General features: G+C 43.4%; 1 protein-coding gene across 1 annotated transcript; it reads left to right on the forward strand.

Moving 5' to 3' along the window:
* The first annotated feature begins 1,555 nt into the window (after window positions 1–1,555).
* sgcb (sarcoglycan, beta (dystrophin-associated glycoprotein)) lies at window positions 1,556–22,969 on the forward strand. The gene is made up of 6 exons (XM_078398679.1): window positions 1,556–1,680; window positions 11,402–11,608; window positions 12,551–12,736; window positions 14,116–14,307; window positions 17,958–18,089; window positions 19,698–22,969. The coding sequence occupies exons 1-6, from the start codon at window positions 1,666–1,668 to the stop codon at window positions 19,899–19,901; spliced, it is 936 nt and encodes a 311-aa protein (XP_078254805.1). The 5' UTR covers window positions 1,556–1,665; the 3' UTR covers window positions 19,902–22,969.
* The last annotated feature ends 1,843 nt before the right edge of the window (window positions 22,970–24,812 follow it).

Here is a 24,812-nt window from a genome sequence, read left to right on the forward strand (position 1 = left end):
ATCCGAATGGTGTCAGATTACGAGAAGGGGAGGTGCAATGAGACCTGGGTGTGCTTGTCCATCATTCACTGAAAATAAGCATGCAGGTACAGCAGGCAGTGAAAAAACCTAATGGCATGTTGGCCTTCATTGCGAGAGGATTTGAGTTTAGGAGCAAGGAGGTCCTATTGCAGTTCTTCAGGGCCCTGGTGAGACTGCATCTGGAGTATGTGTGCAATTTTGGTCTCTTAATTTGAGGAAGGATATTATTGCTATTGAGGTAATGCAGCGTAGGTGCACCAGGTCAATTCCCAGGATGGTGGGACTGACATATGGTGAAAGAAAGGGTCGACTGGGCTTGTATTCGCTGGAATTTAGATGAGAGGAGATCTTATAGAAACATGTAAAATTCCTAGAGTATTGGCAGGAAAAATGTTCCCGATGATCAGCCATGATCATATTGAATGGCAGTGCTGGCTCGAAGGCCTACTCCTGCACCTATTTTCTATGTTTCTATGTTTCCACTTCATGGAACCGAATGGAAGCTAATCATACTAAATCTCGAGAGAATATCTGTGAAGGTGAATACAGATTAATTCCAGGCCAAACTATGTCATTGTCAGCTCATTCTCTGATAAATAAAGTTGATGGGCCTTAAGCTTAACACACAAAAAACAAATACTTTCTGCCAACCTGCCTGTTATAATACCATTCTGCCCTCTGACAATGGAGGTGCACGATTCCACCTGGAAAACATGTGCTATTTCCTGCACACAGGAGGCATTGCCTAGTGAAGTTTGGTGACAAAGATAGAACTCTGAGGCACAAGGAACTGCGGATGCTGGAGTGTTGCGTAAAACGAAAAGTGCTGGAGTAACTCAGCGGGTCAGGCAGCATCTCTGGAGGACATGGATAAATTCAGACCCGAAACTTCGCTTCTGCATTCCTTTCACAGATGCAGGCAGACGAATCAGCACCATTGGTCTGAAGGGTCCCAACCCGCACCGTAGCCTGTTCCATGCTCTCCAGAGATGCTGCCTGACCTGCTGACTTGTTTTGTAAACCACCATCTGTAGGTCCTTGTAACTCGATTAAAGGATGTGGTTACAGCATAGTCCTCCTGGTGGGCATCTTTGGCCCAGGACTACTCAAAATGTAGGGACAAATAACCTCTGAAGCCCATGCACCAGGGGCGCTGTACAAGCAGAGTGGGAAGCTTCACAAACCAAACCCCCAGTCCCATCTGCAGGAGAGTTTGCGGATCCCGCCCTACAACATACAGAGCGCAAAACAGCCTTGCTGCAGATGGAGTCCCAAATGAAAGTGGTCAAAATAGTTATTTTAAAATGTTTTTTTTATCCCCCTGTCACATCACGTGGGAAAAGCAAGTGAGATGGTGTGGGTGGGGCAGGGCTGAGAGACCATCTATCCTTGTGCCCACTGGACTGAGAGAGTGACTGTGTCCACCCCGGGCAGCGCCACCAAGTGGTACAGACCGGTACAGACCGGGGGGCGGGGCTGAGAGACCATCTATCCCTGTGCCCAATGGACTGAGAGAGTGACTGTGTCCACTGGACTGAGAGAGACACCATCTACAGCTCCCTGTGTCTGTGTCCGCCCCGGGCAGCGCCACCAAGTGGTACAGACCGGTACAGACCGGGGGGCGGGGCTGCAGAATGGAACAAGATGGCGGCGGAGCAGGTGAGGGAACCGGGGACAGACACGAACGGAGAGGGGGCAGACGGGCGACGGGCGACGAGGGACGAACTGGGGACAGTGGGGCAGGGCAGGGGAGCGAGCTGGGTGGAGGAGATGGCAGCGTGACCGGGCCGGGGACAGGAGGGGGGGAAGAGGGACGGGGAGAGTGTGGGGGAGAGGGAGAGGGAGAGGGTGGTGGAGGGGGAGAGGGAGAGGGAGAGGGTGGGGGAGAGGGAGAGGGAGAGGGAGAGGGAGGGGGAGAGGGAGGGGGAGAGGGACGGGGGAGAGGGACGGGGGAGAGGGAGAGGGAGAGGGAGAGGGAGAGGGAGGGGGAGAGGGACGGGGGAGAGGGACGGGGGAGAGGGAGAGGGAGAGGGAGAGGGTGGGGGAGGGGGAGAGGGAGGGGGAGAGGGAGAGGGAGAGGGTGGTGGAGAGGGAGAGGGAGAGGGTGGTGGAGAGGGAGAGGGAGGGGGAGAGGGAGGGGGAGAGGGTGGGGGAGAGGGAGAGGGAGAGGGTGGTGGAGAGGGAGAGGGAGAGGGAGAGGGTGGTGGAGAGGGAGAGGGAGAGGGAGGGGGAGAGGGTGGGGGAGAGGGAGAGGGACGGGGGAGAGGGAGGGGGAGGGGGAGAGGGTGGGGGAGGGGGAGAGGGAGAGGGAGGGGGAGAGGGAGGGGGAGAGGGAGAGGGAGAGGGTGGGGGAGAGGGTGGGGGAGAGGGTGGGGGAGAGGGACGGGGAGAGTGTGGGGGAGAGGGAGGGGGAGAGGGAGGGGGAGAGGGAGAGGGTGGGGGAGAGTGTGGGGGAGAGGGTGGGGGAGAGGGAGGGGGAGAGGGAGGGGGAGAGGGAGAGGGTGGGGGTGGGGGAGAGGGAGGGGGAGAGGGAGAGGGAGAGGGAGAGGGAGAGGGTGGGGGAGAGGGTGGGGGAGAGGGTGGGGGAGAGGGAGAGGGAGAGGGTGGGGGAGAGGGTGGGGGAGAGGGTGGGGGAGAGGGAGAGGGAGAGGGTGGGGGAGGGGGAGAGGGAGGGGGAGGGGGAGAGGGTGGGGGAGGGGGAGAGGGAGGGGGAGAGGGAGAGGGTGGGGGAGAGGGAGAGGGAGGGGGAGAGGGAGGGGGAGAGGGAGAGGGAGAGGGAGAGGGTGGGGGAGAGGGTGGGGGAGAGGGTGGGGGAGAGGGACGGGGAGAGTGTGGGGGAGAGGGAGGGGGAGAGGGAGAGGGTGGGGGAGAGGGTGGGGGAGAGGGAGGGGGAGAGGGAGGGGGAGAGGGAGAGGGTGGGGGAGAGGGTGGGGGAGAGGGAGGGGGAGAGGGAGAGGGTGGGGGAGAGGGGGAGGGGGTGGGGGAGAGGGAGGGGGAGAGGGAGAGGGTGGGGGAGAGTGTGGGGGAGAGGGAGGGGGAGAGGGTGGGGGAGAGGGAGAGGGTGGGGGAGAGGGTGGGGGAGAGGGAGAGGGTGGGGGAGAGTGTGGGGGAGAGGGAGAGGGTGGGGGAGAGGGAGGGGGAGAGGGTGGGGGAGAGGGAGAGGGTGGGGGAGAGTGTGGGGGAGGGGGAGAGGGTGGGGGAGAGTGTGGGGGAGAGGGAGGGGGAGGGGGAGAGGGTGGGGGAGAGGGAGAGGGTGGGGGAGAGGGAGAGTGTGGGGGAGAGGAAGGGGAGAGGGAGGGGGAGAGGGTGGGGGAGAGGGAGGGGGAGAGGGTGGGGGAGAGGGAGAGGGTGGGGGAGAGGGTGGGGGAGAGGGAGAGGGTGGGGGAGAGGGTGGGGGAGAGGGAGAGGGTGGGGGAGAGGGTGGGGGAGAGGGAGAGGGTGGGGGAGAGTGTGGGGGAGAGGGGGAGGGAGAGGGTGGGGGAGAGTGTGGGGGAGAGTGGGGGAGAGGGAGAGGGTGGGGGAGAGGGTGGGGGAGAGGGTGGGGGAGAGGGAGAGGGTGGGGGAGAGGGAGGGGGTGGGGGAGGGGGAGAGGGATGGGGAGAGGGTGGGGGAGGGGAGAGGGAGAGGGTGGGGGAGAGGGAGAGGGTGGGGGAGAGGGTGGGGGTGGGGGAGAGGGTGGGGGTGGGGGAGAGGGAGAGGGAGAGGGTGGGGGAGAGGGTGGGGGAGAGGGAGAGGGTGGGGAGAGGGTGGGGGTGGGGGAGAGGGTGAGGGTGGGGGAGAGGGAGAGGGTGGGGGAGAGGGTGAGGGTGAGGGAGGGACGGGGAGAGGGTGGGGGAGAGGGAGGGACGGGGAGAGTGTGGGGGAGAGGGAGGGACGGGGAGAGTGTGGGGGAGAGGGAGAGGGTGGGGGAGAGGGAGGGACGGGGAGAGTGTGGGGGAGAGGGTGAGGGAGAGGGTGGGGGAGAGGGTGGGGGAGATGGAGGGACGGGGAGATGGTGGGGGAGAGGGTGGGGGAGAGGGAGGGACGGGGAGAGTGTGGGGAGAGTGTGGGGGAGAGTGTGGGGGAGAGGGTGAGGGAGAGGGTGGGGAGAGGGTGGGGGAGGCGGGTTGGGGCAGGGAAGGAGAGGGGAGTGAGCTCGGGGAGAGGAGAGGAGAGGGCAGTGAGTGGGGACAGCGCAGGAGGGAATACACGGAGGGGCGCGGGGGACGATAGGACAGCATGGAGGACGAGGAGATGATGTGGTGGAAATCTTGTACATTGTGCTGCTTTGATTTCTGAAGGCTATTGCAAATTTATAGTATTGTAAATCTGCAAAATTCAGTGTCACAATGGAAAGGCTTGATCTGGAATACATTGAGAAATATGGTGGATGAGGAATCAAATAATCCAATTCACTCCTTAAAGTCATAATGTAGAGGGGTTTAGCAACAATATAACAGGAATGTGGAGAGAGCAAGTTAGTATTTCAAAATCCTGTTTTGTTTTTATTACTTCCATTGAATGTCATCAATCTGAAGAAGGGTCTCGACCCGAAACGTCACCCATTCCTTCTCTCCTGAGATGCTGCCTGACCTGCTGAGTTACTCCAGCATTTTGTGAAATAAATACCTTCGACTTGTACCAACATCTGCAGTTATTTTCTTTCACAACCAATGTTTTAACAAGATCATTTCCCTATTTTTTTTGCTGTTTTATGATAAACAGGGATAAAGTATATGGGGGCGTGCATTTTCTCCGGCAATCTCTTTAGTTCGAAGAATATAAACCAAATTTGCACTCTGACCTTGGCAGACATCTGTTTGTCAGATATTGGAAGTCCTGTAATTATCATTGGCATTGGTGAAATAGCAAGGATTGACTCCTACCTTCATTTAGGAATCTTGTGAGGTCGATGTGACCATTATTTAATGATAATTTGTCCCTGCTATAGACTGATCCCAAAATGATGATGTGAATGGGTTGTTCAGAGCTGTGCAAGGCTGATTTTCTGAACAAAATTAGTATTTAATGTTTTCCTATCACATCACTTCAGTTGGAGACACGTGGAACTGCAGATACTGGAATCTTGTGCTGGAGTAACTCAGTTACTGTTTTGCTGAATTACTCCAGTGTTCTACATCACTACAGGGTGACTTTGGCTTCTTGTGACTGTCCATTAATTAATATGAAATAATGATAGCAGTAAAATTCTGAGATATAATTGATGTCTCAATAGTGGGAGGTTGGAAAAGGCTGTTTTTCTCGATCAGGTACCCAAGGCCTCCAGGTTGCAGGAGAAACTAAGCCAGACTGCCTCTGTCATCACAGCTTGCACAGTGCACACTATGTTTGCTTTGAGCTGCTGCTATGCTCCAGAATCAATTTATAATATTTATCAAGGAGCTCTCGTTTGAGATGTTGAATACCTCTGTGTACCACTGGCTGCGCACACATTTAAAGCTCTGCATTGATTCTGGAAATGCTGAATTACAAATGGTGATCTAGTTTATCTGGAAGAAAATGATGAATGATTAGGTTGTATTTCTGAAGGAGATACAAGTTTTGGGCACATTGGAGCTAATTCACCTGAACTGTTTAGGCTCCAGAGTTTGTATATAGAGTGCCCTCCATAATGTTTGGAACAAAGCCCCATCATTTATTTATTTGCCTCTGTACTCCACAATTTGAGATTTGTAATAGTGAAGAAAAAAAATCACATGTGGTTAAAGTGCACATTGTCAGATTTTATTAAAGGCCATTTTTATACATTTTGGTTTCACCATGGAGAAACCACAGCAGTGTTTATAAATAGTCCCCCCATTTCAGGACACCATAATGTTTGGGACACAGCAATGTCATGTAAATGAAAGTAGTCATGTTTAGTATTTTGCTGCATATCCTTTGCATACAATAACTGCTTGAAGTCTGCGATTCATGGGCATCACCAGTTGCTGGGTATCTTCTCTGCTGATGCTCTGCCAGGCCTGTATTGCAGCCATCTTTAGCTCATGCTTGTTTTGGGGGCTAGTCCCCTTCAGTTTTCTCTTCAGCATATAAAAGGCATGCTCAATTGGGTTCAGATCGGGTGATTGACTTGGCCACTCAAGAATTTACCTTTTTTAGCTTTGAAAAACTCTTGTTTCAGCAGAATGTTTGGGATCAGTGTCTTGCCGAAGAATGAACCGCCGACCAATGTTTTGAGGCATTTGTTTGAACCTGAGCAGATAGGATGTGTCTATACACTTCAGAATTCATTATGCTACTACCATCAGTAGTTGTATCATCAATGAAGATAAGTGAACCAGTACCTTTAGCAGCCATACATGCCCAGGCCATAACACCCCCACCACTTTGTTTCACAGATGAGGTGGTATGCTTTGGATCTTGGGCAGTTCCTTCTCTCCTCCACACTTTACTCTCACCATCACTCTGATATAAGTTAATCTTCGTCTCATCTGTCCACAAGACCTTTTGCCAGAACTGTGGTTGCTCTTTTAAGTACTCGTTGGCATACTGTAACCTAGCCATCCTATTTTTGCGGCTAACCAGTGGTTTGCATCTTGCAATGTAGTCTCTGTATTTCTGTTCATGAAGTCTTCTGTGGACAGTGGTCATTGACAAATTCACACCTGAGTCCTGGAAGGTGTTTCTGATCTGTCAGACAGATGTTTGGGGATTTTTCTTTATTATAGAGAGAATTCTGTCATCAGCTGTGGAGGTCTTCCTTGGCCTGCCAGTCCTTTTGCAATTAGTAAGTTCACCAGTGTTCTCTTTCTTATTAATGGTGTTCCAAACGGTTGATTTTAGTAAGCCTAAAGTTTGGCTAATGTCTACAGTTTTATTCTTGTTTCTCAGTCTCATGATGGCTTCTTTGACTTTCAATGGTGCAACTTTGGTCCTCATGTTGATAAACAGCAATAAAAGTTTCCAAAGGTGATGGAAAGACTGGAGGAAAGACTAGGTGCTGAGAGCTCTCTTATACCTGCATTAAGGAGGCAATTAAACACACCTGAACAATTACAAACGCCTGTGAAGCCATGTGTCCCAAACATTATGATGACCTGAAATGGGGGGGGGGGGGGGGGGGACTATGTATAAACACAGCTGTAATTTCTACCTGGTGAAACCAAAATGTATAAAAATGGCCTTTAATAAAATCTGACAATGTGCACTTTAACCACATGTGATTTTTTTTTTCTCTATTACAAATCTCAAATTGTGGAGTACAGAGGCAAATAAATAAATGATGGGTCATTGTCCCAAACATTATGGAGGGCACTGTATCTCTCAAATCTAATGGATCAGATTGGACATCAAAAAATTATGATGCCTTGGACTCGGGATAGAGATAGATATACATCATGGAAACAAGCCCTTCAACCCACCGAGTCCGCACCAACCATCAACCCCCTCAGCCTTCTTCACTCCATGTACAGCCACGACTGTGCAGCCATGTATAAATCTAATTCAATTTTCAAATTTGCAGACGATGACACCATTGTGTCAAATTTGCAGACGATGACACCATCAAATAATGATAGAAACATAGAAAAATAGGTGTAGGACTAGACTATTCGGCCCTTCAAGCCAGCCAACATTCAATATGATCATGGCTGATCATCTAAAATCAGTACCCCGTTCCTGCTTTTTTCCCATATCCCTTGATTCCTTTAACTCTCAGAACTAAATCTAACTCTCTTGAAAACATCCAGTGAATTGGCCTCCACTGCCTTCTGTGGCAGAGGATTCCACAGATCCACAACTCTCTGGGTGGAGAGGTTTTTTCTAATTTCAATCCTAAATGGCCTACCCCTTATTCTTAATCCGCGACCCCTGGTTGTGGACTCCCCCAACATCAGGAAAATTTTTCTTGCATTTAGTCTGTCCATTCCTTTAAGAATTTTGTTTGTTTCTCTAGCCCAGTCGACCCATTCTTTCATTATATGTCAGTCCTGCCATCCCGGGAATTAACCTTGTGAACCTACGCTGCACTTCCTCAATAGCAATATTGTCCTTCCTGAAATTAGGAGACCAAAACTACACACAATACTCCAGGTGCGGTCTCACCAGGGCCCTGTAGAACTGCAGTAGGACCTCCTTGCTCCTAAACACAAATCCTCTCGCAATGAAGGCCAACATGCCATTTGGTTTCGTCACTGCCTGCTGAACCTGCATGCTTACTTTCAGTGACTGATGTACAAGCACACCCAGGTCTCATTGCACCTCCCCTTTTCCTAATATTGGCACCATTCAGATAATAATCTGCCTTCCTGTTCTTGCCACCAAAGTGGATAACCTTACATTTATCCACTTTATACTGTATCTGCCATGCATCTGCCCATTCACCCAACCTATCCAAGTCACCCTGCAGCCTCATAGCATCCTCATCGCAGCTCACACCGCGCCCAACTTTGTGTCATCCGCAAACTTGGAGATGTCACATTTAATTCCCTCGTCTAAATCGTTAATATATATTGAAATAACTGGAGTCCCAGCACCGAGCCTTGCTGCATCCCACTCATCACTGCCTGCCATTCTGAAAAGGACCCGTTAATTTCTACTCTTTGCTGCTCCCTATCTGCCAACCAGTTCTCTATCCATGTCAATAGCCTACCCCTAATACCATGTGCTCTAATTTTGCACACTAATCTCTTGTGTGGGACCTTGTCAAAGGCTTTTTGAAAGTCCCGATAACCACATCCACTGGCTCTCCCTTGTCCATTTTACTTGTTACATCCTCAAAAAATTCCAGATTATCAAGCATGATTTCCCCTTCATAAATCCATGGTGACTTTGACCGATCCTGTCACTGCTTTCCAAATGCGCAGCTATAACATCTTTAACAATCGACTCAAGCACCTTCCCCACTACCGATGTAAGGCTAACTGGTCTATAATTCCCTGTTTTCTCCCACCCTCCTTTCTTAAAAAGTGGGTTTACATTGGCTACCCTCCAGACCACAGGAACGAGTCGAGGGAACATCGGTAAATGATCACCAATGCATCCACGATTTCTAGGGTCACCTCCTAGTGTACTCTGGGATGCAGACCATCAGCCCCTGGGGATTTACCTGCCTTCAGTTCCAACAGTTTACCTAACACCATTTCCTGACTAATGTGGATTCCCTTCAGTTCCTCCCTCCCACTCGATCCTCAGTCCCCTAGTATTTCTGGGAGATTGTTTGTGGCTTCCTTAGTGAACACAGTACCAAAGTACTCGTTTAACTGTTCTGCTATTTCCTTGTTTCCTATTATAAATTCACCTGTTTCTGATTGTACGGGACCTACATTTGTCTGCACTAATCTATTTCCTTTTACATATCTAAAGAAGCTTTTAGAGTCAGTTTTTATATTCCCCGCAAGCTTTCTGTCATGCTTTTTCCCCCCTCTTAATTAACCAAATAATGATGAGACAGAGTACAGGAAGGAGATTGAGAACCTCATGACCTGGTGTCGAGACAACAACCTTTCTCTCAATGTCAGGAGATAGTGATCAACTTGAGAAACCAAAACATTACACATACCACTGTTTGCATTGACGTTGCCGAAGCAGATATGGTTGAAACCTTCAAATTCCTAGGGGTCAATATCACCAACTACTTCTCCTGGACCACCCATATTGAAGCAACGACCAAGAGGGCACACCAACGCCTCTACTTCCTTAGAAGGCTTAGGAAGTTTGGCATGTCCCTTACAACTCTCACCAACTTCTACAGATGCACCAGATAAAGCATTTTATCAGGATGCATCACAGCTTGGTTTGGGAACAGCTCCATCCAAGACCACAAGAAATTGCAGCAAATTGTAGTTGCAGCCCAGACCATCACACAAACCAACAAAAGGCAAAAGGTATTGAAGTGTGAAAACGCACACCACCAGTTTTAGGGACAGTTTCTTCCCAGCTGTTATCAGGCAACTGAATCATCTTACCACAACCAGAGAGCAGTGCTGAATTATTATCTATCTCTTTGGTGACCCTCGGAATATCCTTGATCGGACTTTGCTAGCTTTACCTTGCACTAAACTTTATTCCCTTATCGTGTATCTATAACCTGTAAATGGATTGATTGTGATTATGTATTGCCTTTCTGCTGACTGGTTAGCACGCAACAAAAAGCTTTACACTGTACCTTAGTACACATGACAATAAACTAAACTAAATTAAACACCAGGCCGTTCACTAGCTTTGTTATCTCACTTTAGCAATCTACACACTAGGGACATTTTACTGAAACAAATTAACCTAAAAAACCTTCATATCTTTGGAAAGTGGGAGGAAACTGGAGTATCCGGAAAAAACCCACGGGGAGAACATACAAACTCCACACGGATAGCATCCATAGTTGGGATTGAACCCGGGCTAAATTGGACCAGGCCAGCTTTATATAAATAAATGCACTCCATGCCGTGGAACATGATAGGATTTGCTGTCTGCAGATAGCCAGGAGAATGTAGGGAGCATAGGAAGCAGTTCATGTTTCTGTGTTATTGTGGAGTTTGTCTACCAGCACAAAACTGATGGCTTGATATCAAATAATTATAATTCCTCAAATAAAGTTTGATTTGACCCTTGTAGAGTTAGTTTTGTCTCCAAGCAGACGTCTATTTCAGAGTATGTACTGCCGAGGTTGAAAAAGAGAAGATAAGCCTGCAGCTAATTTCTACCCTTTGGTTTACTAACTCCCTCACTTTAGCTCTTGTTCCAAGTGTGGCATGAAAGAAATAGTTTGCAGGATCAGTGCTCCTCTGATTTAAAATGAATCGTAAAAAGAGAATGCTGTCAAATTGAAATGTCAACGTGCAGACCAATTTGAAGGAGATGCCAGATGCAAGAGCAGAATGTGGTTAGCTCATAGTGAGTGCGGTACAGGAATCGCCACGTGTTGTTTATATGGTAGCTATTCCAATAATTGTGGAATGTTTTTATTCAATGCAATTGATAGGAAAATGTAAGTGGTACACATTTTCTTACTGCAAAACTGTTTCGATACAGTGAAGTATATTCCCAAGCTCTTTCATACTCCGGCATTATTAAATCTCAATGTTTCAAAATATTTGTTAATTTTGTTAGAAAACTGTAGTTATATTGTTGTTTTATCTACTGGTGCATTGTAGTGGTGTGTCACAATCTTGAAATGAAGATACACTGATTAACCCGACACAAAATGTTGCCAATCCTTGTCCTCCAGAGATAATGCCTGACCCATTGAGTTACACAATACACATTGTGTTTGACTCAAGATTTCAGCAGTTCCTTGTGTGTACACAGACTGAATACTTATAAAGACCAGCATATTTATCCATATCCTGGAGTTTCAAATTCATGGCTAAACAGAATATTTTTCAATGAGCAATGTTTTAAAAACAATCATATGTTAATTATTTTCCTTCATATTTTCCAGAGTTCAAATGGCCCTGTCCTCCGCTCCATGCATGAGAAAGCAGTTGACCGTAGAAATATAAACAAAGAGCACAACAGCAACTTTAAAGCTGGATATGTTCCTATCGAGGAGGAAAGATTGCACAGGACAGGGTTACGGGGTCGTAAGGGCAATCTGGCGATTTGTGTAATAGCCCTTATGTTTATTCTGGCAGTGATTAACTTAATTGTAAGTATTTTACTTTGGCAATATGTTCATAATAAATAATATTAATAACAAAAACTTAAACACAAAATTAAAGGTATTTTGAGAGTTATTCTGCAGTGGCCCAATGGCGCCTACTGCCTCACAACACCCGAGATCCAGGTTCAATCCTGATCTCCAGTGCTGTTTGTGTGGAGTTTTCATGTTCTCCTTGTCACCACATTGGTTTCCTATGGGTACTCTGTTTACCTCCCATATCCTAAAGATGTGTGGGTTAATTGGTTTAATATGCAAGCGGTGGTTACTATTGCTGGTTGTACATTCTAAATCCAGAATATTTGTTTGTAAAATTGCATCCATGTGATTAACAATGAAATTTGATATACCTTACAGCAGTGTCTGTCGTACAGGTGCATGCAAAGTGTGGCTTATAATTTCTATTTTCTCCTTTGGGCTTCTCCCTGTTTCTTATGTTAGAGATTTAAATTGATTGTAAACTGGTAAGAAATTAAACGTTTTTTTTATATCACAAATAAGGCATAGTGTTATTGTGTAATCTGAGGCACACCATGCTTTGTGTGCCCCTTTTTTAAAATAGGATGTAGTCGTAGTAAAGTATTGTTTCCATGTTTTGCTTTTCCTTTGACCATGTAACTTTCTTCAGTCCTGCAGTCATCCAAAATTATTACCATGAGTTTTGGTCTGAGATATTTTCTCTATGAATTAATGAGTTGTAAATTTGTAACATTTATTCTAAAATAACTTGTTTTGAAAGCAGTTTATAAGACAATCTGGTGTGTGTGTGTAAAAACTATCTTCATAGGTAACGATGAAATTAAAATCATTTAATATTAAAAGTAATACAATGGCTTCATTACACTACTTAACAGTTAGATTATTTGTAACAAAGAATAGTTCACTGTCCAGTATTAGCAACAGAACTTAACGTCATTGTTACTATTTCAGATTACACTTGTTATCTGGGCTGTAATTCGAATCGGCCCCAATGGTTGTGATAGCATGGAGTTCCATGATGAAGGCTTGTTACGGTTCAAACAGGAGTCTGACATGGGAGTCGTGTATCCCATGCACAAGAGCACAGTGGGAGGCAGAAGAGATGAAGACTTGTTGATCGTCGGCAACAATCAACCAGTAAGCTGAAATCTTTACATTCTATATTTGACAGGTACAGTTTAGTTTAGAGATACAGCGTGGAAAGAAGCGCTTTCGCTCACTGAGACCATGCTGGTCAGTGAGCACTGGTGAACACCCATACACTAGTTTTATCCTACACACTAGGAACAGTTTTTACAGAAGCCAATCAACCTACAAATTTCCACCGGTTTGGAATGTGGGGGGAAACTGGAGCACCCGAAGAAAACCCGCGCGGTCACAAGGAGAATATACAAACTCCGTGCAGACGGCACTCGTAGTCAAGATCGAACATGGGTCTCTGGCGCTAAAAGGCTGCAACTCTATCGCTGCACCACTGCTGCCCCAGTTTTACATAAACAAAAAAAGCATTGAGTCTATCAAATTACATGCAAATTAACATAGTGCTGGCCTGTTCATCCATTGCATGTTATAAGAATATACATTCAAAGAAGCTTACTTACAGTTGACCAGCTATCTTGCGAATCATTTAGATAATCAACCTCAACCGAGGAAGTTCTTTTTTTTCAGTCATCCAAGGCCATTTTATTGCAAAAAGCTTCCATTCATACAGTTGTTAGTTTTGATTGACCACATGTAATATTTCTGATTATAATCTTTAAAAAATAAACTAGTATTAAAAATAAGTACACTACATGTTGATGACTGAAATAGTTTGTCAAAATATTAATTTGACAATTAATATTGAATTGCCCTAACAAAAGAATGCCCTAACAAAAAGAATTGTATATTATACAACAAAACCAGCAATTTTTAAGAAAATAGTGTGCACATTAGTTCATTCCAGTTGAATTTCAAAGATTTTTGAATATATGCTTACAAAAAGTCTCCAATTTATTACATTGAGTTGTAATCTAGAGTTTCATGTGCAACAGGAACAGAACAATAAAATTCTTAGTTATTTTAAGTACAAAGTCATCTATATGTAGGTTATATTTAAAGGATTACAATGCAACCTTTTTGTAGTACAGCACATCCATTGTATTATTTGTTTAAGCTCTGTTTCGCCTGTCATTTTGTATCTTTGGAAGGTGAGTGGAGAGTAAGTTATTGATGTGTATCATTAACTCTTTGGGTCGTTCATGAGTAAATTGTTTGATCAAGAGTAAATGGGTTGCTTTCCGTTCTATCCTATGGGGCAAGCTGAGCTTGTGCTGCCTCACAGCTGCATAGCTGTAATTGTCCATGTCCTGTCGATCCTACCCTAAGAATAGTGTTTTTATATCAACCAAGATATTTCAGTATTAAGTTGGTAATATGGAGTGTGACAAAATTAAACCTGAGTTCCTTTTACAATATATTGTCTTATTAATGCATCCTGTGTATTAATGATACCTTTCGTTTCTATGCCCCTTTAGGTGGTGTTTCAGCGGGGAACAACCAAACTTAGTGTAGAGAAGGACAAAACCTCCATCACCAGTGATATTGGCATGTCTTTTATTGATCCTCGGACCCAGAAAACTGTGTTCAGCACCGACTATGATACTCATGAGTTTCATTTGCCTAAAGGTGTGAAGACACTAAATGTACTGAAGGCATCCACAGAAAGGGTTAGTGTTCAACATGTTTGTTATCTTTTCGCCTGCTAGTTTCCCTCAGAAAACTTCCCTCGTAAGAAGCCCCTTCCCTAGTAGAATTATATACCTACTACCTCTAGTTTGGACCACACTCAAGCTGGCGAAAGGATGGTTCAGTTGCCTGATAACAGCTGGGAAGAAACTGTCCCTGAATCTGGAGGTATGCATTTTCAAACTTCTGTACCTCTTGCCTGATGAGAGAAGAGGGAGAAGGGGTTGAGACTGGTCCTTGATTATGCTGGCCTTGCTGAGAGCGTGGTGTAGATGGAGTCAATGGAAGGGAGGTTGGTTTGCATGATGGTCTGGGCCATGTCCACTACTTGCTGCAATTTCTTGGGGTCTTGGATGGAGCTGTTCCCAAACCATGCTGTGATGCATCCTGATAAAATGCTTTCTACGGTGCATCTGTAGTCATTGGAAAGGGTTGTTAGGGACATGCCAAAGCCTTCTAAGCAAGTAGAGGTGTTGGTGTGCTTTCTTGGCCATTGCTTTGATGTGGCTGGGCCAGGACAAATGGTTGGTGATATTTATTCTTAAGAACATGAGGCTTTTAACTATCTCTGCTTCGGCATCTTCAATGTATTGGGGTGTATCACTTTGTTTCCTGAAGTTGAGCATAATCTTTATATTACTGATATTGAGGGAGAGGTTGTTGGCTTGGCACCAGGTCATGAGGATCCCAATCTCCTTCTTGTATTCAATGTCGTCATTGTTTGATATCCGGTCCACTATGGTGGTGCAGTCTGAATTTGTAAATTGGATTGGATTGGTATCTGGCTGCCCTCCTGGATATACTTTAATAATTTCACCTCCTCGACATTTGACTGCACCTCCCCATTAACAATAAAGCAATCAATCCCCATCGACTATAATCCTAATCTATATACTAAAACTCTCGTTTGTTTGTTTGTTTGTTCCTGAACTACAGCCAAAAGGGTACACGATAGCGCTACAATTTTAGGTCCACCTTACTCACTGTCGTCCCTTTGATGCTAATGGAAGACATTTCATTGAAATCGGTGTTATATTTTTAAAGTTATTCACATTTTAAAGTTTAAATCTATCTCCTAGGGAGGGGGAGGGAGGGAGGGGGAGTGGAGGGATAAGTGGGGTTGAGGGGGATGGAGTGGGGGGAGGGGGAGGGGGGTGGAGGGAGGGAGGGGAGGAAAGGGAGAGGGGAGGGGGAGGGAAGGGGGGGAGGAGAGGGTGCTGCACCAATGCAGGAGAGGTTTGGGCCCAACGGGTCCACTTGGTCTAGTACATTGATATATCTGTGATTTGTCTACACTGCTCCAATTCCTGCTGCTTGATAGGTGGCCTGAGTAAATGCCTCTTCTTGTTCCTTTCCTCTGTCCACATGGCCTCATTTGTAGAGCCTTCTGAAATATCCCCCCTCACCACCATTGTAATGGATTTGTAAATCAATTTTGTAATGCCACCCCTTTTTCCACCACTCCCGTGTCATACTGGAAGATTCCATACCCTGGAATCTCATGTTGCTACTCCTGCCCTCCTTTCAATCATAACTGATAGAAACAATATCATTTTCCCATGTGCTATTCAATGCTCTAAATTAATCTGTTGTACGTCCTTGCATTGAAATGAATCCAGTGCAGCCTTACATGTCTCTCATGTACCCTAAAGCATCCAAGTCTGCTCGGCCAACCAGAATTACTTAAATTATTTTGCTATGTGTGACTGCACCTTCCCTTAACCCCCACTTGCTGCACTCTCTTGATCTGTGGTGAATTCACATCAGCAGACATGCTTTGCATCAAGTTCTAACTGTGCCATTTAACTCCTACTCCTGCTCCAGAGTTCAGGCTTCTGCATTTGTAAACACTTGCTGTATGTGCGACATCCCCCCACATTGCACAGAATGTGCATTCCATTTGGCTGAAATGTCATGCAGCTAATCTTCCATTAAGCCATATTTCCTTCCAGCTTGGGATACCAATGCCTTTATGCACGTTCCCATTCCACTATTTGTAGTTATCTCGCCTACCACTGTTCACAGATGTCTGCAACCGCAATCCTTCACTAATGGCCCCAATTCCCTCTGACACAAATGATGCAAATGTCCACTTCTGGCATTGGCAACATTCACAATGCCAATGACCCATCAGGCAAAAGGTATAGAAGTGTGAAAACACACACCATCAGATTCAGGGACAGTTTCTTCCCAGCTGTTATCAGGCAACTGAATCATCCTACCACAACCAGAGAGAAATGTTGAACTACTATCTACCTCTTGGGTGACCCTTGGACTACCTTTGATCGGGCCTTGCTGGCTTTACCTTGAACTAAGCATTATTCCCTTATTATGGCTCGATGGAATGATGTATTGTTTTTCTGCTGACTGGTTAGGATGCAACAAACGCTTTTCACTTTGGTACATGTGACAATAAACTAAACCGAAACTGAAACTGATGACCCATTTACTATAATCCCCCCCCCCCTTCAGGTTGATATTTAAGTTGTACCTCACTTTAAAAAAGCATGCCATATTTCAATTAGATTTAGTAATAGAATAAAAGACAACAGTTTGATTCACTCTTAAAGAAGTATATTGCTCCAGTATAATCAGATGCAAGCATTTGAATCTTTATGATACTTTATATTTTTGTAGAAAATTATCAGTGGAAACATGACATTTTAAATATTTGACATCTGTTTAAAATCATTGCAGCATTTATCATTCATGGGTCAGAATGGTGGAAGTCACAACATTTTTTTGCGAGTCATCCTTCCCAAACTTCCATCCTTAGAAAATTTAATTAGTGTAAAAATGAACGGTGAGTTCAAGAGCCTCCCCTGTGCTGTTCTCTATGACTCTTTGATGCACTAAAAAATCCCATTAAATTTGTAAACCAGGATAAATATACAAACAGGTCTTCCATTTTACATCCAAGCACTAATCATATTTAAAAATAGCATGTGAAAAGTGTGACCTTTTACTAAGCCAGTTTCAACTTTCAAATCTCTTCCAAACTTGGTAACGCCCATTAACTCTGTAAAGCTCTTTACTAATGAAATCATGGAGCACAATTAGAAATACTTTCTACCAGGTTCTGAGCTTCGCTGATTTTTCTCCTAATGACACCCTTTCCACAATAAAATAGTTGTTTGGTCTTAAAACAAAATCAATTTGCATTCCATCTATGACATGTCCAAAGTACTGTTGATCTACTTTGTCCAAATACTTGTTTCACTCACTTCACGATACTTCAATCACTGTGCATGCATGTGTCCGTTGCACTGATATTCATTTAGCTTGTGTAAATATAGATAGGTATGCATGCTGTTTATTTTAACACAGCTCATGAATGGCATATATCACATGATGTATTGTGGGGCTCATATTTATCAATATAGCTATGGAATTTCAGAATAGAAAAACTATCCATTAATTCTTTCATTCTTTTGTTGCTTTATTGCAGAAATTGGTTTAAGTGTAACCCGTTTCTTGCAATGGCAGAATTTCTTTTGCCTTACAACATTTTGATGCCAGCTGACACCAATAATAAATCTTGTTGTTTCCATAGGAACTAAGTATGCACTCTGCTGACATTTCCATAAAATATATTCTGTATGATTTAAAATGAATGTAAACTTCTTTCTAGATAACAAGCAATCATAGTACCGATCTGCATATTCATTCTGGCGGCCGTGCGATTGTGCGTGGAAATGAAGGGGTCTTTATCATGGGAAAGACCATTGAATTCCGCATGAGGGATAATATGGAACTCAAGGCCGTAAGTATAGGATGTTTGGAAATATTGTTGAAACATTTATAAATTTTAATGTGCTCTAAGTAGCAAATGAATTGAATTGCCCTCAATTTATAATATTTGTGCAGAATTAAACAAATTTTCAAAAACATTTAAATTGGAGTAGTTCAATGTTTGAATATTACGTACTCGCCTGATAAATAGAGTACATAAGGGGTAGGAGTAGAATTAGGCCATTCGGCTTAGCAAGTCTACTCCACCATTCATGGCTGATCTATCTCTCCCTCCTAACCCCATTCTCCTGCCTTCTCCCCATAACCTCTGACACTTGTACTAATCAAGAATCTATCTATCTCTGCCTAAAAAATATCCACTGACTTGGCCTCCACAGCCTTCTGAGGCAAAGAATTCCACAGATTCACCACCCTTCCGACTAAAGAAATTTCTCCTCATCTCCTTCCCTTAATTCTGAGACTGTGACCTCTAGTCCTAGACTCTCCCACAAGTAGAAACATTCTCTCCACATCCTCTCTATCCAACACTTTCACTATTCTGTGTTGGAAAGAACTGCAGATGCTGGTTTAAATCAAAGGTAGACACAAAATGTTGGAGTAACTCAGTGGGGCAAGCAGCGTCTCTGGAAAGAAGGAATGGGTGACGTTTTGGGTCGAGACCCTTCTTCAGACCCTTTCACTATTCTGAATGTTTCAATGAGGTCCCCCCGCATTCTTCTAAACTCCAGCGAGTACAGGCCCAGTGCCGACAAATGCTCATGATAGGTCAACCTACTCATTCCTGGGATCATTCTAGTAAACATGTGCCAGTATTTTACTTTGTTTATAAAATAGATGAGACTTAAAATGCTGAACAGAAAGAAAATTATGTGTGATTGTGTCAAAAATTAGATCACAAGCCATTCCTTTTAAAAGTATTTGGGTGTCTGAAATGACCTGTCATGGGAATAAGAAGGACATGATTGAAGTAGGAGTCTAAATTTTGAATGCTTTAGGTGTTGGCTATTCCAAAGCTTCACACTAGAAATTCAAATGACCAATTCCCATTGTATTCCTGATTGAGGGCGTGCAGCGTAGGTTTACTAGGTTAATTCCCGGAATGGCGGGACTGTCATATGTTGAAAGACTGGAGCGACTAGGCTAGTATTCACTGGAATATAGAAGGATGAGAGGGGATCTTATCGAAACGTATAAGATTATTAAGGGGTTGGACACAGGAAACATGTTCCCAATGTTGGTGGAGTCCAGAACCAGGGTCCACAGTTTAAGAATAAGGGGTAGGCCATTTAGAACGGAGATGAGGAAAAACCTTTTCAGTCAGAGAGTTGTGAATCTGTGGAATTCTCTGCCTCAGAAGGCAGTGGAGGCCAATTCTCTGAACGCATTCAAGAGAGAGCTAGATAGAGCTCTTAAGGATAGCGGAGTCAGGGGGTATGGGGAGAAGGCAGGAACGGGGTACTGATTGAGAATGATCAGCCATGATCACATTGAATGGCAGTGCTGGCTCGAAGGGCCAAATGGCCTACTCCTGCACCTATTGTCTATTGATGTTCTTTCCAAAATGCCTTAATAATGATTGGCTGCACTAAAGCACAGTATTATGACTTTCTTTTCTTAGGTAAACAGTATTATTCTCAATGGGACTGTGATGATCAATTTATCACGGCTTCCAAATTCATCAACTGGAGAGTTCCTGGTGGACGATGGCTGGGAACGTTACAAACTCTGCATGTGTGCTGATGGAACACTCTTCCGAGTCCAGGTGAAAGGCAAAAATAGAGGCTGTCAAACATCCAATAACCCATGTGGAATTGTGCTATAAATCAAGAAATTGAGGAATGAGAGTGACAGAAGTCATCAATTATAATGTTCACAGGAAAAGAGATCAATTTAATGCAGAAAAATCACACCATTGTAGCCATCATCATTTGTGACTAGTGGCTGATAAATGTAATCGTCCATAAAAATGTTTACTGTTATTTTCCAGCAGGAAAGGAACTAAAATGAAAAGGATATAAATAATACACCTCCTTTATTCCTATTCTAATTCAATAGTTTCCTTTGGCTTTTACTCAAGTTATATTCCTTTCTAACTATAACCATTAAGTATTATCAGTAACCATGCAGAGTTTTCTAAATCAGATTTCAGAGCCCTGCCACACATGAATGTATGCTAAATCAGAATGAAGCAATATGAATTTTAGAATTTAGTAGAAAAATCTTATTAAAGCTGGACAATATTGATATTGAAAACTTTTTGTCCGAGTTAGATTTTCACAACTATACAAATAATGGTCTGTCAATCAAATGGAAAATGGATATGTCAACAAAATCTCAAACAAATTCCCAAGGAATCATGTACCTTCTGATTTTTATATTCTTGCATGTGCTTTACCAATACTTGCTGTTGGTTTACTTTTGTCAACTGTACGGCGATAGTGAAAAGCGTTTGTTTGTGTGCCCATCCAGCCAAATCAAATACTATACACGTAGAATCAACCCATACAAGTGCAACAGATAATGCAAGAAGAAAATGACCAGAGTGCAGAATATCATGTTAGAGTTTAGAGGATTGGGTTTGCATCCTAGCTTTTGCAAGGACAATTTGGTAATCTGATAAAAGCAAAGAAGCAGTTGTTCCTTAATCTGGTGTTGATATATTCACATTATTTTGTAATGTCTGTTTTTACTTTGAAATGCACTAAAAGAGGCTTGAAACTAGTAATTTTGTGTACATTTTCCAAAAACCCCCAATTTTTTGACCCCCGCTGTACGCCTTGCGCAAGCTCGGCTCTTTTCCTCTTTTTTCTTTACCTCACTCACATGCCTATCAGTATTATGTTGCAACAAAATGTATTGTAGCTGTAATGGTCAGCTTATTCACTGTTCTCCAAGCTGATTTCTTTTTTAAATAAGAGAGGCCTTGTTTGAAATACTGAATGACGGAACAGATTTTAGTATTGGCATTACGTATTAGCAAATCTCACATTTGTGGCTTTATTTTGTAGCTCAATAGATCAAAAGTTCGATCCTGCACTCCTATATAAAACAGGAACTGCCAGTTATTAAATTGATTTCAGATAGCTTTTGGTTTTGTAATAATGAACATTGTATCCTTTGCTGGCATATGTTTTCTTTGTTATCCAATATATTGGTTATATGAATTTTATGCATGAATAGAATTTTCAGTTTTAAAAATTAGAAAATGATAGATCCTTGCTTCTTGTGAAACTTGTTCGTATCAGCTAATCTTGCAGATGTCTGAAATCAATTTAGGAAAGGTTTTGCTTTATTATCTGTTCAACTTTTCTGAAGACTAAAATACAGGGGGGGGTATTTTTTTAATGTTTAAATTTGTAAAATATCAGGAGGAAAAACCAAGACTATACGGCTGTCCCCAAACTTTTATGAAATGCTAATTAAAACCTTCCATGCACAAATCATTTCAAAGAATTAAAATTGGAAAAAAGGCTTGATCAGTAAAAATGTAGAGATCACTACACTACCAAACATTTTAAAATAGTATTAAGTAATCGGACACTTGTTTAAATGGTGGCAATAAATTCTTAACATAGCTTTGTGTGCATCTTGTGTAGCATCCACGAAATAGACTGCCAATTCCCTAGTAGAGCGATCCAGTTAATGCCAACCAGATTCCCCTCCCACAGATTTCTTTCAAGTTCCTTATTTGCTCTAAGGCGCTGATTCTGTTTACAATACCTTGACAGGCAGTAAGTCTGGATTATAAAAAACCAGGTAAAAGGTTTTTCCTTTAACCCATCTGCTGCCAGGAGCAGCTTCTCTCTTTATGGCATGTAAACCTGTATCAAATCTTTCAATCTTTGTTCCAAGATCACTACTATCAGTTTATTCCAGCCAAAATCATCATCCTTATAACTATTCAAGTAAAATGATTTATGCACACTTCTCACGACCGTCACATCTTCCCCCAAGTATTGCAACAAATTATGGCCTAACTAGTGTTTTGTACTGTTTCAATACAACTTTGCAGCTTTTGCATTCTGTGCCTCTATTTCTGAATCAAGAGAGCTAGATAGAGCTCTTAAGGATAGCAGAGTCAGGGGGTATGGGGTGAAGGCAGGAACGGGGTACTGATTGAGAATGATCAGCCATGATCACATTGAATGGTGGTGCTGGCTCGAAGGGCCGAATGGGCTACTCCTGCACCTATTGTCTATTGAATCCCTGCATCCATTTGCTTTACTGACCTCTCTTCCACCTTCAAAGATCTATGCACAGGTCCATGTTCCAACACATTTTTTACACCTATATTGTGCACAGGTACAGACTCCTGTGAAAACTCGGTTCAGAAATTTAAGACTGACAATTATACCCACATTACTTTGAATGTCATTCAAAGGTGGGGTCTGGATTGTTCCCTGCATGAATAAAAATACTAACAAAGCAAAGTAAATTGAACAATAGCAGAACTGCAGGAAAAGGACCTGCATTCTTTGGGCATTTGAACCAGTTTTGGAAGAGGGAACCTGTCCAACTGGGAAGTTATCTAGTCTTGGAGGAGTGGGTTTAAAACCCAATGTACTAAGAAAATGTTACAAGGATTTGAAGTGTGTGTGAAGAAAGTTAGAAATAGGAATCTGAGATGAGTGTGTGTGTATGTTTGTAAATGTAAATGCATGGAGCATGGTAAATATTTGAAAGATACTGGGTTTATTTTAACTCTTATGCAATCCACAGTTTATAAAACCATAAGAACTGCCATTGTAACTAACAAACATTGTAGCACTGAATAAACACTATTTGAAGAACTGCCTCGGGAGTGTTTAAGTAAATTCAATTTGAATTCAAAGTAAATTGAGTTTTACTTTTGATGTTTAAGGAAAATGGTAATTGGTTAAATTTATACATCATTAAATTAAACATTCAATTTTCACATCAGCCTTTTAGTCAACTTAATTGTGAATGCACATTTGCAGGATGTCTGATATTGCAGTAAGGACATTTATCTTTGAAGCCAATTATTCATATTCTCCATCTCCCCTAAGATGTACTCTTAGAAAGATTAATTTATATGAAGGCCTTTTAAATGAACAATGTTAGGATCGTCTTAATACCCTTGACTTGTGACTTAACGAAGGAAAACTGATGAAAAGAATGGAATGCAATAATTTCAAAGGAACATTTTGTAAAACTTTTGAATGTCTTGGTTGCAAATGGAATTTTAATTTCTGTGTGAACAAATGTCAGAAAAATGGAGATGTCAGAATTGAGGAGCTCCACATAAATTCTTGTACTAAATCAGAGCACTCAAAGCAAATCAAATCCACCCTCCACCACCACACGTCTCAACAGGGCGGCATGGTGGCACAGCGGTAGAGTTACTATCTTACAGTGCTTACAGCGCCAGAGACCCGGGTTCGATCCCGACTACAGGTGCTGTCTATACGGCATTTGTACATCCCCCCGTGACCGCGTGGGTTTTCTCAGAGATCTTCGATTTCCTCCCACACCCCAAAGACGTACAGGTCTGTAGGTTAATTGGCTTGGGTTTGTATACTTGGTACAACCCCCTATTATCCATCGGACTGCAAGATTTTAACCACATTTTGACATTTTCACAGCAGTACAGAGGCACTCCTGTATATGTTCTCTGAGACTATTGCAGTCCAGAATTGTTCATTCAATATAGAAATACTATTGCGCACAGCAATGTAATCACCTATTGAAATTTTGACATTTAATTTCTAATCACCTAGCAATTTATTACAAAATGGCACAACTCCAGAGCTTTGTTATTGAACAAAGTCAAAATAAGATTACGATACAAAGTGCTGAAATAACTCAGTGGGTCAGTCATAGTGCGGAAATAGGCCCTTCGGCTCAACTTGCCCACGCTAAGCAACATGTCCCATCTACACAAGTCTCCCCTGCCTGCATTTGACCCATATATTCCTCCAAACCTTTCCTATTCACATACTTGTCTAAATGTTTCTTCAAATGTTGCAATCGTACCTGCCTCAACTACCCCCACCACCCTTTGTGTAAACAAAGTTACCCCTCAGTTTCCTATTAAATCTTTCCCCCCTCACCTTAAACCAACGTCCTCCGATTCTCGATTCCCCTACTCTGGTCAAGAGACTATGTTTACCTGATCTATTCCTCTTATGATGTGTACACCAGATGGTGCCACCAACAGTGGCTGCCTCACCAACAGTCTGTACTTTTTTCTTTTTTGTTATTTTTAGTATGTGTTAAAATTATGTTTGAGTGTTCCTTGGTTTTTATGTGAGGGGAGGGGAGGGATTTTTTTTTCAATCTCTTACCTCGACGAAGATGTGATTTTTTTCCATATCGTATCTGACCTGCTGAGTTATTCCAGCAGGTTTTTTTTGTAAACCATCATCATTTCTTGCATCTTCAAAATGTAGTAAATTGCTACCATAAGCAAATGCCAATTGGCAGCAAGCTTATGTTACAGTTGACAATTTACTGACCGTTGACTTTCAATTCTATTCTAGGGTATATTCCAAAGTAGCTGCTGTGTTCTCCTTTTGAAAACTTAAACTTTCTTACGCCCATTGTAATGCTTCCAAAAATTACAGCGTTATTCCTTGTCAAAAGCTTGCTCAATTTTACATTTAAACATTTTTCTGAAATGTAAAATGGATCACAGATTTCACAAAAATCATCTGTCATTGTAAAATGATAGTTCATTTAAACCTAATTATCAGTGTATGGAATTATGATTATT

The sequence above is a fragment of the Rhinoraja longicauda genome, chromosome 1 (assembly GCF_053455715.1).
Source record: "Rhinoraja longicauda isolate Sanriku21f chromosome 1, sRhiLon1.1, whole genome shotgun sequence".
Classification (NCBI taxonomy): Eukaryota; Metazoa; Chordata; class Chondrichthyes; order Rajiformes; family Arhynchobatidae; genus Rhinoraja; species Rhinoraja longicauda.

What these genes read in the sequence shown, in the direction of transcription:
- sgcb (XM_078398679.1), top strand. An exon ending in TCGTCGGCAACAATCAACCA is followed by an intron (nt 12,737 to 14,115) that starts GTAAGCTGAAAT and finishes ATGCCCCTTTAG; the next exon opens with GTGGTGTTTCAGCGGGGAAC. An exon ending in TGAAGGCATCCACAGAAAGG is followed by an intron (nt 14,308 to 17,957) that starts GTTAGTGTTCAA and finishes ACTTCTTTCTAG; the next exon opens with ATAACAAGCAATCATAGTAC.